Consider the following 19173-nt stretch of genomic DNA (forward strand, 5'->3'; position numbering starts at 1 on the left):
TCACTGATTTGCAGTCACTTGGGCTCGATAATGGTATCTATGACTTTCAAGCCAGGCACCCCGCGTGTTCTCACACTTGCAGGGAACGAAAAGCCCTCTGCTTCCAGCTTCCCTTCTGACCTGCTGTTTGTGCCCCCTGCTCTTTGGAATTTCTCTACGAAAAGTGTACATGAAGGAGCAAGAGTTTAGAGTCAGAAAGACCTGCGTTTTAATTTCTGTGACTCTGGGCACATTACTGAACCTCAGAGAACCTCAGTTTCTTAATGGAAATAAATACTACAAATACTGCTTCGCTCATGGGGTGTTGGTTGTAAGATTCTTGCTTTTTTTTTTTTTTAGATAATATGTAAATGTGTCTCCCCTCACGGTGGCTGGTATATTAGATCTCAATAAATATGTCATATTTTCTCCCTCTTCTCTGTCTTTTAAAAATAGATTTCTGTCAGACTCTGAGGAGGAACATTAAAATTAATGATCAAATAAGAAATTTTGAATTATTTATAGTTTTTAGTAATCTATATTTTAAAATTTTTATTGGAATATAGTTGCTTTACAATGTTGTGTTGATTTCTACTGTACAGCAAAGTGAATCAGCTATGTGTATACATATATCCCCTCTTTTTTGGATTTCCTTCCCATTTAGGTCACCACAGAGCACTGAGTAGATAGAGTTCCCTGTGCTATACAGTAGGTTCTCATTAGTTATCAGTAATCTATACTGATATACATTTCCATGTCCCAACTTTCATGTTATGAATGAGAAATTAATATCTTTTTTCCAGCATGCCAGATTCTACCTCTGCAATAAATACTCTACTCTTACTGAACATATAAGATATGGGATAATACCTAGAAACACATAACAAGGTTTGAGGAAACTATATGGTTGGAAATGATTAATAGACTGCTTTTGATCTACTCTACCAGTTTTTACAGAGTCTTATTTATTATTGGCACTAGGTATCTCCCAAGTCTGACGTTCAGCCCCTTACTCTTGTCTTTATTTGTGCTTTGTACAATGAATGATTTGAAGTTTTATTTTCAAATAAAAATATTCAGGTTCAGAGTCCTAACTCCACCATGTATTCAGGTATGTTACCATGGGCAAGTTGCTTAACCTCTGTAAGCTTCAGTTACCTCATCTGTAAATGGTGATGGTGATCCTTGTCTCACAGAAGTGTTGCAAGTAAATGATGTAATGTATTGGGACCACTTATCTCAGATTTGGATATAAATAGAATGCACTTTGTGGGGGCGGCTATGGTTATTAATAATTTTCCTAAGTCATGACTGTTAGGTTTTGCAGGTGATTTCGATATCTGTGTTTCTGTTTTTCCTTCATGTCCTTAATTTTCCAATTTTTTTCCCTAGTCGATGATCCTAAAACAAACCTCGCCTTTAAATTTTAATATTGATAATTTGCTGCCACCTACAGGCTAATATGAAAAAAGCAGAACATGTAATTACTAGCTTTCTTAGACTCTGAGTATAAAATCCCAAGGTCATCTTGGAGGTCCCAAAGCTAACTGTGGGCAACCCCAGAACGCCCTTTTCTGAGACTCTTATTTTCCCTGGTAGCTCAACTAAATTCTTGATTAATATCAGAATCCTCTTAGATTCTTTCTGGAATTGGGCAGTTACGCATAAAGCATCATTAGTAATCAGATATTGCATCTTCCCCCATAAGTAGATTTGCAAAACAGTGTTTATTAAAAAGCGTGAAAGAGGCTTTGCTATTTAAGGCATGGTTTAGCACCTGAGTTTTTTGTTTGTTTGTTTGTTTATTTGGCTGCATCGGGTCTTGGTTGCGGCACCCAGGCTCTCCGTTGTGGTGCGCAGGCTCTAGAGTGCACAGGCTTGGTTGCCCCGCGGCATGTGGGATCTTAGTTCCCTGACCAGGGATCAAACCCGCATCCCCTGCATTGGAAGGCGGATCCTTAACCATGGACCACCAGGGAAGTCCCAGCACCTGAGTTTTGTTGCGCTTTGTTGGGTCCTGTCCTAGTTGGAGAACTTGAGAGGGTCTGAGCAAAACATTAAAAATAAAATAATGTTTGTAATGAACTCTGTTGTGGTTCTTATTCTCTTGCCTCATACAATCGCTGCCTGTATGCTTGTATCCCATCCTCAGTCTCACGCTCCTTTGTCGAATAATCTGGTATAGGGCATACATTTGCAAGCGCACATGGACCCTTCTCAGTGGTTTCTGGCCGTACATGGCACAGCACCGTGTCCACAGTTTGATATGACTCAAGCTGGAGTAAGAGGTTCCAGTGCCAGATAGCAGGGGATGGGGCCAGTGAGGCTTGTGTGCTAAACTACGGGGTTGAAGTTTGCTTTGAAAACAGCAAGGAGCTACTAAAGGAACCATTTTAAGCTGCAGCGTGACATGATGAGATTTCTATCAGTACTTGGGCAATCTGCTTGAAAATATTTTAGAGGAGACCTGCAGAAGCAGCTATTCATTGAGGCTTTCCATCCACTGATTGTACCTGTCACGCATTGTCTTTGTATGCGAGGACTTGAAGGAGATCCTATTTGCCACTCTAGTTTGTGGTTTTTGAATTGTTTTATTTTGTATTACTTTTATGCCTTTAACAATTCTGTAAACACCTTTCAGGTAGGCACTGTTATGCTACTGATTATTGTTATTGTAATTATCAACTACTCTTATGCAGTTAACATACAATAGATCATGTGCAAGTGTCTTTGTACCTTTTACACAACGTACGTACGTATTCTTCTCCTGGGCTTGCCATGGCGCTGGCTGCTTGTCGAACAGCGTGCTTGTTCTCTCTCAGTCTTCCTCTCTGCCTGCCTCTTAAGTCTGTCATCTGCCACCTGGCATCTTGCTTTGGGCGGATGCCACGTTGCCACTGTGGTGGAACCAGCCCTTCCCAGAAGTGAGGGCTGGTGGGGAACAGTGTGATCCCTGGAATGCTCACTGGCAGAAAGAGGCCAAGAGCAGGAAGAGGAGGAGACCTTTTCCTGGTTCCCTGCGCAAAAAAGCTGTTGCCAGAGGAGACTGTGAATGCCCACAGCTGGGGAATGGGAATGGATGGCAGGACGGTGACCAGGGTAAGGCGAGCGAGCCCTCGCCTCAGGTGTAGCATTTAAGGGGGCATCGAAAAGCCCTGCAATCAAGATGAGTATTATGTAAATGCAGTGTTCTAAGAAGATTAAAATTGAAGGAATCCATGATGAACAACATACTAACATTTTAAATAAAGACAAGATCAGTAACAGTGCTGTGAAAAGCCACCTTTGGAGCCTGAGGCAAAAGGAAAAATCAGCCATACTGAGCCTGTCTATTTAAAAATTTGGCACTTTGTTCACCATGGATTCTTTGAATTAACTTTGATTTTTAAAAAATATTACATTAAAATATTAAAATAATTTATATTGAGTTTTTTTAGTGCCCTCTTAAATTTGACACCCAAGGTTCAGAGGCCTCACTGCCCACGCTCTTAGCCTTGTACTTGGTTGGTTGGGCAGAAGAGAGGGGAGACTTGCCGAGAGGCAGGTGCCTTCCTGGCTACTCTCTGAAAATACCGAGTTCTTTCTGATGGATGAGTAGACATTGGCTCTATTCCAGGGCAATGGGTGTGGCAGGATTGGTCATAAATAGTGTTTTGGTAGAAATATTATGTGGGTGTTGGTCATTTCTCTGAGTATATAATTTAGGATTTTTAAAAGGGTATCTGGATGAGATACATATTTTTAAAAAGCTACAAGAAGGTGTCTCCTACTTCCACTAACTAAGGGAATGAAATGGAATAAAATTTCTTTAGATAGTTCTTCATTGAGGCTGTTAAGAGTTGAATCTGATTAGTAGAGGAAGCTAAAGACATTTACAGTCTCCTTGCTTTGGTTACTATGAATTATTAGTCATGCTGATTGACTAGTTAAGCATTTAAAGTCTTGGGAAGATCCCATTCTTGGCCTCTTAACTCTTCTGCTTTGCAGTAAGTATATTGTGACTGGAGAAATGAACAGAAGCAGAGAGGGTGCCTGTATTTTTTAAATTCATATTTTGGTAGGGTGTCATTTGGTGGTTTTTAGTGGTTAGGTCAGACTTTTTTTTTTTGGTGTGTTCCTGGGAAAGCCACATCATTTGAAGGTGCAGAAAAATGAGGTGTGGCTCAAACTGAATTGGCTTTATTCTGGCTGGGGCAGTGGAGGAGCCCAAAGGAGAATTTTACTTAGCTTTCATACCTTACAGACTTTTTTTTTTTTTTTTAATCTCCAACAAGGTCTACTGAGAACAGACCCAGTACCCGAGGAAGGAGAAGATGTTGCTGCCACTATCAGTGCCACTGAGACCCTATCAGAGGAGGAGCGAGAAGAGCTAAGAAGAGAACTTGCAAAGGTAAAGGCTCAATTCTTCTGGAACTTCATGTTTTGCACTTAATATATTGTCATTTGTTTTTCTAAAGCACATGGTAATATCGTAGAGTCAGTTTCAGGGCAGAGACAGCAACATGTGTTTACTCTCCTAGAGATCTTGAGAGGGGGAGAGGAGATGAGGGAGTGTGAGATCAGTCGGTTTTTATATGAGGGAAGGTATGTACGGGTAAAGTGGATCTGAGAAGTAGGGTGTGAAGTGGGAAATGGATGAGGGCTACTAGTGAATATCTTCTAAGTGACCTCACTAACCCCGATGTGCTTGGCTCTTCAGCTGCTTCACTGACTTTTTTCTCCCCTTGGCAGTGTTGTGGATAGAGGTACTTCGAACCTTCTTTCCATACCTTCCTCTCTCCCTCCCTCCCTTTTTTTTTTTTCTTAAAATTAACCATTGTAAAGTGTACAGTTCAGTGGCACTCAGCATATTCACAATGCTGTGCAATTATCATCTCTATCTAGCTCCAAACATTTTTAGCACATCCAAAGGAGACCTCATATTCACTAAGCTGGCATCCCCAGTTTTCCCTTCCTTAGCCCCTGGCGATAATTAATCTGCTTTCTCTCTCTATGGATTTACCTATTCTATTCTGGATATTTCATTTAAATGGAATCACATATCATGTGACTTTTGGTATCTGGCTTTTATCTTTTAGTATAATGTTTTTGAGGTTCATCCTTGTTGAGCTTGTATTGGTACTTCACTGCTTTTTTGTGGCTGAATAATATTCCATTGTATTTATCTTCCGTATTTTGTTTATCCGTTCATCTGTTGATGGACATTTGGGTGGTTTCCACCTTTTGACTATTGTAGATACTGAGCTAGGGAATATTTGTGGAAAACTGCTTCTTCGAATACCTATTTCTAATTCCTTTGGGATATACCCAGAAGTGGAATTGCTCATCACATGGTAATAACATTTGTAACTTTTTTTTCAGACCTGCCAGCCTGTTTTCACAGCAGGGACACCGTTTCACATCTCCATCAGCAACTTCTGTACATCCTTGCCAACATTTTTTATTTTCTGTCTTTTTGACTATAGCCATCGTAGTGAGTGTAAAGTGGTATCTCATCGTGGTTTTGATTTGTATTTCACTAATGATGAATGATATTGAGCATCTTTTCATGTGCTTATTAGTCGTTTATATGCCTTCTTTGGAGAAATGTCTATTCAAACCTCTGCCACGTTCTTAAAACATTATTTGCCTTTTTGTTGTTGAGATGTAAGAGCTCTTCCTATATCCTGGATACTAGACCCTGATTAGAAATGTAATTTGCAAACATTTTCTCCAATTCCATACATTGTCCTTTTACTTTCTTCATAGTGTCTTTAAAAAAAATTTATTTATTTATTTATTTATTTGGCTGCGCTGGATCTTAGTTGCGGCACGCGGGATCTTTAGTTGCATCATGCAAACTCTTAGTTGCAGCATGTGGGATCTAGTTCCTTGACCAGGGATCGAACCTGGGCCCCCTGCATTGGGGGCACAGAGTCTTAGCCACTGGACCATCAGGGAGGTCCCTCTTCATAGTGTCTTAATGCACAAAGGTTTTAAAGTCTGATGAAGTCCAATGTATTTTTTCTCTAGTTGCTTGTCCTTTTGGCATTATATCTAAGGATCCATTTCCAAAACTCAAATCATGAAGATTTACACTATGTTTTCTTCTAAAACTTCTCTCTTATATTTAAGCCTGTGATCCATTTTGAGTTAATTTTTGTGTATGGTTTGTGGTAGGGTTCAACTTCATTCTTTCACATGTGACTTTAGTTTTATTAGCACCATTTGTTGAGAGATTATCCTCACTGAATGCTCTTGGCATTCTTGTCAAAAATCATTTCACATAGATGTAAAGGTTTCTTTCTGGACTCTCAATTCTGATATATTCATCTATATGTCTGTCTTTCTGAGTGTACCACACTCTTTTGATTACTATAGATCTGTAGTAAGTTTTGAAATCGAGAAGTATGACTTTCTTCTTTTTCAAAATTGTTATTTAAGGTCTCTTGCAATTCTATATGAATTTAGAATCTACTTTTCTACGCACAAAAAATGCCATTGGGATTTTGATAGGGCTTTTATTGAATATGAGGATTGATTTGGGGGAGTATTGCCACCTTAACAATATTAAGTCTTACACTCCATGAATGTGGAGTGTTTTTTCATTTGTTTAGGTCTTCTTTAATTCCTTTTAGCAATGTTTTATAGTCTTCAGTGTACAAATCTTATACTTCCTTAGTTACCCTTATTCTGAAGTATTTTATTCTTTTTGATGTGATTATAAATGGAATTTTCTTACTTTTCAGATTTTTCATTGCTACTGTATAGAAATACAGCTGAAGTTTCCATGTTAATCTTGTATCCTGCAACTTTGCTGAATTTGCTTATTAGCTCTAATAGATTTTTTGTGGATTATTTAAGAATTTTCTCTATATAAGATAATGTTATCTGCAATTAAAGGTCGTTTTACTCTTCCTTTCCATTTTAGATGCCTTTATTTATTTTTCTTCCCTATTGATCTGGCTGAAACCTCCAGTGCTATGTTGAATAGCAGCGGTGACAGTGGGCATCCCTGTCTTGTTCCTAATCTTAGGGGAAATGCTTTCAATATTTCCCCATTCAGTATGGTGATAGCTTTCATTTCTTTATAAATGCACTTATTCATGTTGAGGAAGTTCCCTTCTAGTCCTAGTTTGTTCAGTGTTTTTTTCATGAAAGGGTGTTGGGTTTTGTCAAATGCTTTTCTGCACCTTATTAAGATGATCATGTATTTTTTCCCTTCATTCAGTTAATATGGTATATTACATTGATTGATTTTCATATGTTGAATCATCCTTGCATTCCTAGGATAAATCCCACTTTATCCTAGGTGTATGTATTCTAGGTCATGGTGTATAATCCTTTTAATATGCTTCTGGATTTGGTTTGCTAGTAGTTTGCTGAGTATTTTTGCACCTGTATTCATGGGAGAGATTGACTTGAAGTTTTCTTGTGATATCTTTGCCTGGCTTTTGTATCATAGTAATGGCTGGCCTCTTGGAATGAGTTAGGAAGTTTTCCATTCTCTTGTATTTTGTGGGAGAATTTGAGAAGAATTGGCCTTATTTCTTCTTTGTTTGGTAGAATTCACCAGTGAAGCCTTCTGGTCTTGGACTTTTCTTTTTGGAAGATTTTTGATTATTTGTGCAATTGCTTTACATGTTATAGATCTGTTCAGATTGTCTATTTCTTCTTGGGTCAGTTTTGACCATTTGTGAATTTCTAGGATTGCATCCATTTCATTTAGTTTATCTAGTTTGTTGGCATACAGTTGTTCATAATATTTTCTTATAATCCTTTTTATTTCTATAAGGTTGGTAGTAGTGTCACCACTTTTATTTCTGATTTTAGTTACTTGCATCTTCTCTTTTTTTTTGCTCTGTCAGTCTGGCTAAAGGTTTGTCAATTTTGTTGATCTTTTCAAGGAACAGCCTTTGACGTCATTGATTTTTTGCTATTGTTTTTCTATTCTCTATTTTGCTTATATTTAATCTTTATTATTCTCTTCCTTTTGTTAGATTTGGGTTTAGTTTGCACTTATTTTTCTAGATCTGTAAGGGTGTAGAGTTAGGTTATTGATTTGAGATCCTCTTTATTAATATAGGCATTTGCAGCTATAAATTTCCCTCTGAGCACTACTCCTACTACTTCTCATAAGTTTTAATATGCTGTGTGTTTGTTTTCATTTGTCTCAAGGTATTTTGTAATTTCCTTTGTGATTTCTTCTTTGACTCATTGGTGGTTTAAGAGTGTGTTGTTTAATTTTGATAAATTTATGAATTTTCCAATTTTCATTTTGTTTTTGATTTCTAGTTTCATTCCATTATGGTTGATAAAGATATTTGGTATGATTTTAAATTTATTGAGACTTGTTTTGTTGCCTAACATATGCTCTGTCCTGGAGAATGTTCCGTGTACATTTGAGAAGAAGGTGTATTTACTGTTTTGGGGTGAGGTGTTCTATTTATGTCTGTTAGCTCTAGTTGGTTTATAGTGTTGTTCAGGTTTCCTGTTTCCTTTTCACTTATCTGTTTGTTCAATCCACTTTTTTTTACATCAGCTTTTATAAACTAGGTGGGGATAGGATGGGTAAGGCAGATTGGTGATAAGCCCTACGAGGAAAGTAAGAATTAAAAATATTGAGTATGTGGTACATGCCTAATATTGTTATTTTGAAAAGAGAAAACAAAAATACTTTTTCCACAAGTTATTTATGTTTAGTGCAGAAACAAAAAAAAAAAATCAAAGAAAATTAAAATTACCTACAGCAAAAAAAAAAAAAAAAAATTACCTACAGCGTAAAAGTTTTAGATTATCTGTTTCCAGATTTCCAGACTTTTTGCTATGTATGTATTGCTATAACATATTTCAGTATTTTATGAAGGCATCAGAATACACATCTATAACTTTTCTTCACTTAACTGAATTTCAAAAAAAATTTTGTGCCAATAAATAATCTTCTAAAACATCATTTTAAATTGCTGCATAGCCCATTTTTTAATTGCTTCAAGCTCATTTTTAGTTAAAGGACGTATTATTTATAAACATTTAGTTGTTTTCCTTTTTTGCTATTATGAACAGTATTTTGATGGAAGTACTTACATATAATCCTTTAGGCACCTCTTTAATTAGTTCTTTAGAATAAATTCCTAGAAGTAGAATCCCTGGGTCTACTGGATTTTAAGGTCACAGAGTCATTCCCATGTACACCAACAAGGCCAAAATGCTATCCAGATGATTTCTCATAGTATGTGAGAGAGTAGTTTTTCCAAATCCTTGCCTGCTCTCAGTATAATTATGTCATTATCAGTAATATTAACTTAACAGTAATAGCACTTAATATAGGTCTGAATCTCCCAATAGATTATGTAATGTTATTTAACAAATGAAGTTATCAGACATATGATATGTAAACGTTTTCCCCCATTCTGTGTGTTTTCCTTTTCACTTCCTTTTCACCCTTTGACACACAGAAGTTTCTAATTTTGATGAAGTTGAATTTATCTGTTTTTCCTTTGGTGACTTGTGCTTTAGTTGTCACATGTCAGAAACCATTGCCTAATCCAAGATTATGGAGATTAAGGTCATAAGGTAGTGCACTGCGGCACTGGATCTTGTGTCCAGGTCTTCATGAACTCTGATGCATGTGCATTTATCCTTTTATTTGTATAGTATTCATGTTTTATCAGAAGTTTATCCAACTTTTCTGAAAACTCCATGAGATACGGCAGATATACTATCACTTTACCTCATATCATATATGACATTGTGATATCACAGTATTATCATAATAATCATAATGATATCATAATAATGATAATAATTAGATATAATAAAATTATTTACATTTAAAGCAAATGGTAATGTTCAGTTTTTTACATTAGAGTCACTGCTTGAAATAGTTGTAGAAATTAAATAAAATGGAGATAAAAAACATTAGTTTTTTTACTCCTTTTTGAGATATAATTTACATACCATCAAATTCATCCTTTTAAAGTGTACAGTTCTTGATTTATATATATTCACAAGGTTATACAACTATCACTACTGCCTAATTCCAAAACATTTTCATCACCCCAAAAAGGAACCCTGTTCCCATTAGCATTCACTCCCAATCCTCCCTCTCCCCAGTCCCTGGTAACCACTAATCTACTTTCTATTTCTATAGATTTGTCTATTCTGGGCATTTCCTGTAAATGGAATCAAACAACATGTGGTCTTTTGTGACAGGCTTCTTTCACTTAGTATAATGTTTCCAAGGTTCATCCATGTTGTAATCATATCAGTGCTTCATTCCTTTTTATGGCTGAATAATATTCTGTTGTATAGGTATATACCACATTTTGTTTATTCATTCATCAGTTGTTGGATATTTAGATTGTTTCTACTTTTTGACTATTATGAATAATGCTACTGTGAACATTCATGTACAGGTTTTTGTTTGAACATATGCTTTCAGTTCTCTTGTTATATACCTAAGAATGGAATTTCTGGGTCATATGGTAACTCCATGTTTAACTTTTTGAGGAACTGTCAAACTGTTTTGCTGCCAAACTGCACAATTTTACATTCCCACCAGCAATGTATGAGGGTTCCAATTTCTCTACATCCTTGTCAGCACTTGTTATTGTTTGTCTTTTTGATTACAGCCATCCTAGTGGGGGTGAAGTAGTATCTCATTTGCACTTCTCTAATTACTAATGAATGGTGTTGGCCATCTTTTCATATGATTATTGGTCATTTGTATATCTTCTTTGGCAGAATGTCTATTTAAATCCATTGTCCATTTTAATTGGATTATTTGCCTTTCTGTGATTGAGTTGTAAGTGCTCTTTATGTATTTTGCATACTAGACCCTTATCAGATATATAATTTGCAAGTATTTTCCCCATTCTGTTAGTTGTCTTTTTACTTTCATGATGCTGTCCTTTGAAGCACATCAGTTTTAAATTTTGATGATGTCAATTTATCTATTTTTTCTTTGGTTGCTTGTGCTTGAGGTATCATATCTAAGAGATGTTGCCTAATCCAAGGTTATTAAGATTTACCTCTGTGTTTTCTTCTAAGAGTTTTATTGTTTAGCTTTTTCATTTAGATTTCTGATCTATCTTAATTTTTATATATGGTCTGACTTAGGGATCTAACCTCATTCTTTTGCATATGGAAATTCAGTTGTCCCAGCACCATTTGTGGAAAAAAAACTACTCCTTTCCACTGACTTATCTTCGTACCTTTGTTGAAAATCAGTTGACCATAAATGTGCAGGTTTATTTCTGGACTCTTAGTTCTACAACACAATCTTAATTACCATAGCTTTGTAGTAACTTTTCCACTCATTATTCCATAATTAAGGAATTGTTGCTGTGGTATTCTGAGCTTGAGCTAGGTAGGTATGTTAGCACAATCAACAACAAAAGCAGGGAATGTACTGGGTCATGTATTGTTCAGAAAGATTTACAGTGGTCTTTCCTTCTGACTTTCATTAGGGCAAGTGAATACTTCAGGGATGGGTCAAGGGGTAGAAAACTTAACCTTTAAGTCTAGTCTTTGAAGTGTCTGAAATTTGGAGTTCAGGTAAAGAGAAATATTAGAAAGCTAACAATGTGCAATGAGAATTAGCCAGTAAACTGAGAAGTGGAGTCAGAAAACCTGAGTTAAAATTCTGGTTCCTACATTATTAGTTTGGTGACTTAGGGCAAGTCATTTAATTTACTTGATTTTGAACCTTATTCATCACTGTTGCCCTTTTCTTCTCATATTCCACTTTGTCAATATACTTCTCAAACTGTGACTTCCCAAAAGGGTACAATATGTGCGGTCCTGTCTCATAAGCACAGAGGATTATTTTTGTTCTGGGCCTGTATTCTAATTAAGGCATCTGAGAGTATGCTATTCTTTTTTTTTTTTGGCAGCTGCCGCCACATCACATTTGATTTATCCTTCTTTCCTTTTGTTGAGTACTGTCAGTTTGCTTAACAATACTCTGTTGTTTTTACAGGCCATGTTGTCTTTGAGCTCATAGAAGTGTTGTGTAGGTCAAGACTAAGAATATGGCTTTGCCACAAGCCAAGAGAAGCATTCTTCTAAGGGTCTTGAATATTAATGAATGTATGGTCGTCCCTCGGTATCTGCAGGGGGTTCATCCCAGGACCCCTGTGGATATCAAAATCCACAGATGCTCAAGTCCCATATATAAAATGGTGCAGTATTTGCATATAACCTATGTGCGTCCTTCCATACGCTTTAAATCATCTCTCGATTACTTATAATACCTAATACAACGTAAATGCTATGTAAGTACAATGTAAATGCTATGTAGATAGCTGCCGGCACATGGCAAGTTCAGGTTTTGTTTTTTTGGAACTTTTTTTTTCCGAATATTTTCAGTCTGCAATTAGTTGCATCTGTGGATGTGGAACCCGTTTATACAGAAGGCCAACTGTATTTTAGGGACCCACTTTTTCAACCTCCTGGGACAAAAGTCTTTTCCACCTGGTGTCTGTTTCTCTCTGTGGGTCTGCCCTTTCCCTCTGTTTTCCTGGCTTAGGCTTTTCCTTTACTCTGTAAGTCTTTTTTATTTTTTTTCTTCATAGTTTCTGTTTATAGTTTTGGCCCCTCAAGTATATTTAAGCTTCTGTAACATCTCAAAATCTCACTGAGCCCCACCTGTACTTCAGGGCTTCTTTATCCAAGCTTCTACTCTCAATGTGATCATAGTTTCTCAAACTACATTCCTTTTTTTAATATATATACAAATTTATTTATTTATTTATTTTTGGCTGCATTGGGTCTTCAATGCTGCGCGCGGGCTTTCTCTAGTTCCGGTGAGCGGGGTCTACTCTTCGTTGCAGTGCGCGGGCTTCTCATTGCAGTGGCTTCTCTTGTTGCGGAGCACGGGCTGTAGGTGCGCAGGCTTCAGTAGTTGTGGCGCATGGGCTTAGTTGCTCCGCGGCATGTGGGATCTTCCTGCACCAGGTCTTGACCCCATGTCCCCTGCATTGGCAAGCAGATTCTTAACCACTGCGCCACCAGGGATGCCCTTAAACTACGTTCCTGAATGAGACTGGCTGGTGGCCACTTGATGGGTTGGCTGACCTTGGGTCAGGAGCGCATTTCTAACCACCAAGCTGAGGCTGGTCAGTCAGCATCAGAGGGTCCACACCTCTGCAGGACTCTCTGGGGGAGACAGTGTGATTTATTTATGCTTGTGACTTTGGCAGGTATGGAGGCTGACAGGGTGAGCTCCGGTTTATACTAGCGTATAAACTCATATGAAATACGCAAGAAAGTTGGATTTTGATTTGGCATGGTTGTGTGTATCTTGGTGGGGATGGAGATTAGTTTGACTTAATACACAAATGTGAGTTTTTATGGGCATTCAAGCAGCAGTGTTCAGCTGGAAATGCAGACCCAGCAGTCGGGAGAGTGGCTGTTAGAGTAGTTTGAATATTATCTGTGTAGAAGTTTGAGCCCTTAGCCTCTGTGAGGTAACTGAGTAAGGAGGGGGAGAAGGCTGGGGACGACTCAAGATGGAAATACAGAGAAGAGAGGAAAGCAGCTTTACAGGAGAGATCAACATGTAACTGGTTTACGTAACAACATAGCATATGTTGTTTTTAAAGAGTCAGATAAATGAATCAAAAGTGTTTTAAAATGACTAGAAATTTGAGTATAGTTTTGTGCTAACCATCTGAACTTTTTGAATGACTGTATACCTACCCCAACCCCGTTCCTCACAGGTAGAAGAAGAAATCCAGACTCTGTCTCAAGTGTTAGCAGCAAAAGAGAAGCACCTAACGGAGATCAAGCGGAAACTCGGGATCAATTCGCTACAGGAACTAAAACAGAACATTGCCAAAGGGTGGCAAGATGTGACAGCCACGTCTGCGTACGTTCCCTTGATTCTACATTGTTCTAGAAACTGTAAAGGACACTTTGCCCTTTTTTCTGGGGACGGGATCGAAAGGCACTAAGGACGTTTCTGCAGCTTTTCTCTGTACTGTGCAGGGCACTGCCCGTTCCACCACCCGTCCCCCCATTCTCAAGTGTATCTGACCCTTCTCTAACTTCAGTCTTTCAGACTGTTCTAGGGAATAGAAAGAAAACCAGCCTCATACGTGAGTTGCAGAAATAAAATCTAAGCTCTAAAAATGTTATATATTGACTTACCAGATATATACATGAGTCGCTTAATCCTCAGAATAACCCAGTAGAGTGGGTAGTGAGATAGCCCTAGATAAGGAAACAGGATCAGATAAGTTTTGAGGTCACAAACCTCTCAAAGTATGGAGGCAGAATTTGAACTCACGTCTGGCCCAGTACAGAGCCAGTCTTTTTTTTTTTTAACCCTGTTCTATACATACCATAAGACTCTCAGGTCACCGTCTGTGATGTGTGCTGGTGGCAGAGGACCACCCCTTAATCTTTTGGTCTTTTTGGTCACACAGTTTTGATACGACATTGTCATGATGCAGTTTTGTTTCCCGGCACAAGGAGGAACAGGCTTGTAGTAACAGTCTCTGAACTGTGTTCTCTGTTCAGTCCCATCTGCCGAGCTGGTGACCAGCAGCGGTGAGGCTGACTGCGTCCTGACGTGACAGCACGAGGGTGACCACCTCCACTTTCTACCCATATAAGTAGGCAGTGGGAAACATGTAGGACACCATTCTCTGTATCATCATAAACTGGGTTGTTTTTTTTTTTTAGTATTTGATCTTGACGGGGTAAGTAAAAATGCCTGAGCATTCCTTTCTACGGTGTGGGGATCTTAACCTCTTTGGTGCAAGTACCATATTCTCTCGTTTTTGTTTTAGTTTTTCCCTTCACTAATCCCTGTGTAGATGGGAGGAGGGAGATGGTAAATTATACCTTTGTGCTATAGCAAATATCCCACTCAAGTCATTTGAAGTATTGTACCTTTTACGTACCCCGTTGAGAATACACTGGTCCTCATTTGGTAGCTCAACAGATATGCAAAATTGAAAAAAAATCTTTATGCCCCCCAAATTGATTTGGATAATAAGAAGTACCCATGGGTCCTACCTTGCTTCTGGCCCCTTTTTAGGAGATAAAGTTGTGAAAGACATGTGAGGAATTTGATTTCATTTTTGTTTTATTTGGCTTAAGTGGAAAAGGGAAAAAATAAAGAGATATAATCTCATTCAACCTATGGCTCATTTTGATCTTGGCTCCATGACTATTTTTAGCCCTTACCCGGATTTCTTTGGCCCTGCCTTTATAGGCCTCTATCTTTCTGGCTGTCCTAGAGCACTGCAGAAGGTTGTATCTGAAATGATGGTTAAGTAAAAGATGATGTGATCATGCTGACCTGGTGGTCGTGAAGAATTTTAGATGTTCTAAATTTTTTTTTTGAGAGTTCTCAAGAGGTGGTCGTCACTGAATTCTAAATAACTGATACTGGAAAGGTTAGCTTACTTTCTTTGCTTTGTCCTTTTATAAATTAATATAGGTACAAGAAGACCTCTGAAACCTTATCTCAGGCTGGACAGAAGGCTTCAGCTGCTTTTTCATCTGTTGGATCAGTCATCACCAAAAAGCTGGAAGATGTAAAGTACGTCCTCATTTTTCCTGGCTTAATTAAGCTGAGGCAAATTAAAATCTGTTATCATGGTTGCGTTTGTTTCCTGCCTGGTTCTGACTGATGCTGGATTCCTCTCTGTTTGAGTGAGGGAGGGCATTCCTTCAAACCAGGACCTGAAATGCTTCCCTAAATTCTTTTAGGCATAGCCTTCAAACTGATCATCTTGTGAATACATTTAAGGTTGTTGAAAAATTCTGGTTGTGAATTTTGTCCTTTTAGTCGTTCTTGATCACACCGGGTAAGTATGTGTTTGCAAACCTGTGGTTGTGGGCGGAGCCTCGTGTCTGATGGGGATGAGTCCGGGAGCACCGAGTCCTGCCTTCACTTCTGGGAGGTACATCTTTATCCCATGGTGTGCTTACAACATGCTCGTTTGTGCAGCATTGCTTTGTACCATTTATGTTCCTGCCGAGGCCCAAATCTTGTTTTGAGCTGTTGCTTTTTATTTTGTATTTATATTTTCAGTGCGTCTGCAGAATTTTCCTGGCCATTTTGGTAAAACCACTTCACAGTGCTTTTGTGTCCACCCATGCCTTGCGCCACCCACCATGTGGATTAAAATAGTGCTGAAAATGACAAATGTGGATTAAATCGTCTGTGCTTCTGTTGGCATGCAAGATTTGTGTTTAAAAAAAAAAAAATCCTTCAGATTGCATGACTTTGTGTTTTCCATTTGTGGGGAAAGTAGATTTTACAACCAGAATTTTGTTGGTTGAATAAGTTTGGCTAATTGGTATTATACTTTGTACCAAAAAAACCAAATGACTTGCTCATTGTATTTGGACTATTATCATTTTCAACACAATGTAATAAACAACACAGCTCTCTTAAACCCTTTTGACAGTTATATATACTTCTCTTAGGTGCTCTCTTTTCTTTCTGTGCTGACTCGATTGTGTAGCCCTTTAGAATTACCTTACACAACTTTTAAAAAGTAGGTTATTTAATTGTTTTAGATTTACCAGAACTTCCTTTCTTTTTTAATGCTTACTCTGGCTTCTTGCAGATTGCAAGCCTTTTCACATTCCTTTAGGTAAGGAGAGTTTGAACCATCACCGCAGCCTAGCTCTCGTTTAAGACAAGTGTGCTTACATTATGATGCCACATTGGATGGCTGTGTTTGTCTACTACGTAATTTTCTTGCCTTTTGGAATATCTTTTCTCTGGTGCATTCCTATTTTCAAGGGAGGGTTTCTTGTATACCATGGGTAATGGATACATTAAAAGAAGAATAATTTGACACTGTGGTTCAAAGGGATATGGAAATGATTTTGACATTTTCCTTTTTTTTTTTTTTGGTAAAAAGAAGCAGCTTTACCATGGCATGCAGAATTCCTCCCTTTTAATGTCTGGCTTTGTTTGTTTGTTTTTGATGCTTTAATTTCTTTGGTGCCTTTGTCAGGATGTTGGAATCTTCCTTCACCTGGGTCCCATTATGCAGTTGTAATAGACAGCATATGTACTGTCTCACAATGTTAGTGTTCTGTCCTGTACAGGTTACTCTGAAATTTTTTTTATTGCAGTAAAATATGCCTAAGATAAAATATACCATGACTCAGCACTTTTTAGTACTTGTTTTATTAGCTTATAGTGTTTACTATTTTATTATTTCTTTACACTGGTTGTATTCTATAATTATGCACACAAGAACATTTCATGGTTGCAAAAGGAAAAATAAAGTATATTAGGCCAAAAAAGAAAGTACATTAAAAAGATGTCAGCCCAAACCATGCCTTGTACAAGGAATCTTTGTGATACTGAGCAAACCTCTCCTCTCTCTCCCATACAGACTCTCTGAGTATCCAGTTAGTAGTCAGAGAAAACTAAGGTGGAGGAAGGTCTTTTGAATGGAAGCAGGAAGGATAATATACTAGTCTCCATCTCTGTTCCTATTAATGTGAATTGTCTTCTCAAGTGGTCACTTGCTGTGGCCTAGCATTGTGCCTTCTTAAGTAATCACATAGGTACTTATAGCTGAGGCTCTCTCTTAATGACACTGAGCCCTGAAAGTCAGAGTAAATCATGGGGATAAACAAACTCTAAGTGTTGAACTATTTTTTGAAATATTTATTTATTTATTTGGTTGTACTGGGTCTTAGTTGCGGCAGGTGGGCTCCTTAGTTGTGGCTCACAGGCTCCTTAGTTGCGGCTCTCCAGATCCTTAGTTGTGGCAAGCGGGCTCCCCAGTTGTGGCATGTGAACTCTTAGTTGGCGGCATGCATGTGGGATCTAGTTCCCTGACCAGGGATTGAACCTGGGTCCTCTGCATTGGGAGCATGGAGTCTTATCCACTGCACCACCAGGGAAGTCCCTAAGTGTTGAACTATTTAAAGTTTAAAATTGTGCTAAAAAACCCAAGAAATCAGTGATAGGAATTGATTCTGTATCTTTGGTGTTCAATTGAAAATGGCCTAAGTGCTTTAGGAAACTGTTAACGACAGTTTTATCTAAAGTTATTTGAGTTGTGTGAGGATGTATTCACTAACATAATCCATTCTGCTAACATTAAGGTGCCTATCGTGGACAGGTCTAAAGGATGTAACCTAGACCAGACACGGTTCTTGTTCAGAAAGAGCTTGAAATCTTTGGATGGAGTGGGGGAGGGAAGTAGGGCCTGGGAATGAGTTAAGAATGGAAGAGCCCTGTTAATACCTGATTATAAAACAATGTTAGATGTAAACAAAAATATAAAACTTTGTAAGTGCTGTTGAGGAATGATATTTTCTGTACCTTTGAGAAGATTAAGCAGATGTACATAAGTATGGCTCAGTATATTCTGTCTTTTTAATTCACCAGAAATAAATTGAGTTGGGCGGCTCTCTTCTAGCTGCTTACACAGTCACTTTTTTTCATTTCATTTAAAAAATGCAATTGAGATTATACGCTACCATTTTCAGTCTGGTTGTTAATGAATAATATATTGCGTATCAATACATGCAGGTTAAAGTAAGGCTTTATATTGTAATTTGGAAATGGGAGATATAAGGTTATCTTTTGAGAACTAAATTTTGGAATTATTTCTTACAGATTAAAAGTTGGGTAGAGTCACTTTAAAAAATCATTTCTAGATCAAGATGTCCTGATTGTAATCTGATTTAATGGGTTCATATGTAATAGAAAATATATGGAAACATATAATAGAAGTATATAAAAGCATATACAATAGAAAACATAAGGAAAACCCACATCTTTTAGATGAGTGAGTCACAGAGGCAAACACTGGCCACGTGCCCCCAAGAGCTGTGCAAGGAGGGGAGCTTGGGCAGCAGATTTGAGCGTTTCCATCCCAGCAGCAAGGCCTTTCCTCCCATGGAGATGGACGCAGGGGGCCCCTTTTTGCAAGTGCTTGAATTAGTTGGGTAATCTTGTTAACTACCCTTTGTTCCGAGTCCATGCTAACCCAGCAGACTTGCGGCAGTGATTTCGCTCTTTGCTGGAACTGCGGATATTTTGCTGACTTGAATAGTGTCAGCAACAGTTTTAATTGTACTACGTTATCAATTAATAAGTTAGCACTTGGGATATAGATATTTGCTGTATGCCTTGGGTGGGTGAGTAAGGAAGAGGAAGAGGAAGGGAGGGTAGGGGAGAAGGGGAGAGAGAGGGGGAGAGAGAAGGAGGGAGAGGGAGAG

At 38.0% G+C, this 19173-nt stretch overlaps 1 protein-coding gene across 2 annotated transcripts in view; it reads left to right on the top strand.

The window, feature by feature from the left end:
* The window catches only part of TPD52 (tumor protein D52), a 123403-nt gene that overhangs the window by 90055 nt on the left and 14175 nt on the right, over positions 1–19173 (top strand). For both annotated transcript variants that reach the window (XM_059901303.1, XM_059901302.1), the window contains exons 2-4: positions 4254–4369; positions 13680–13828; positions 15410–15511. In XM_059901303.1, coding sequence (XP_059757286.1) covers positions 4254–4369; positions 13680–13828; positions 15410–15511 — 367 coding nt within the window. The remainder of the gene's footprint in view (positions 1–4253; positions 4370–13679; positions 13829–15409; positions 15512–19173) is intronic.

The sequence above is a fragment of the Balaenoptera ricei genome, chromosome 17, assembly GCF_028023285.1.
Source record: "Balaenoptera ricei isolate mBalRic1 chromosome 17, mBalRic1.hap2, whole genome shotgun sequence".
NCBI lineage: Eukaryota > Metazoa > Chordata > Mammalia > Artiodactyla > Balaenopteridae > Balaenoptera > Balaenoptera ricei.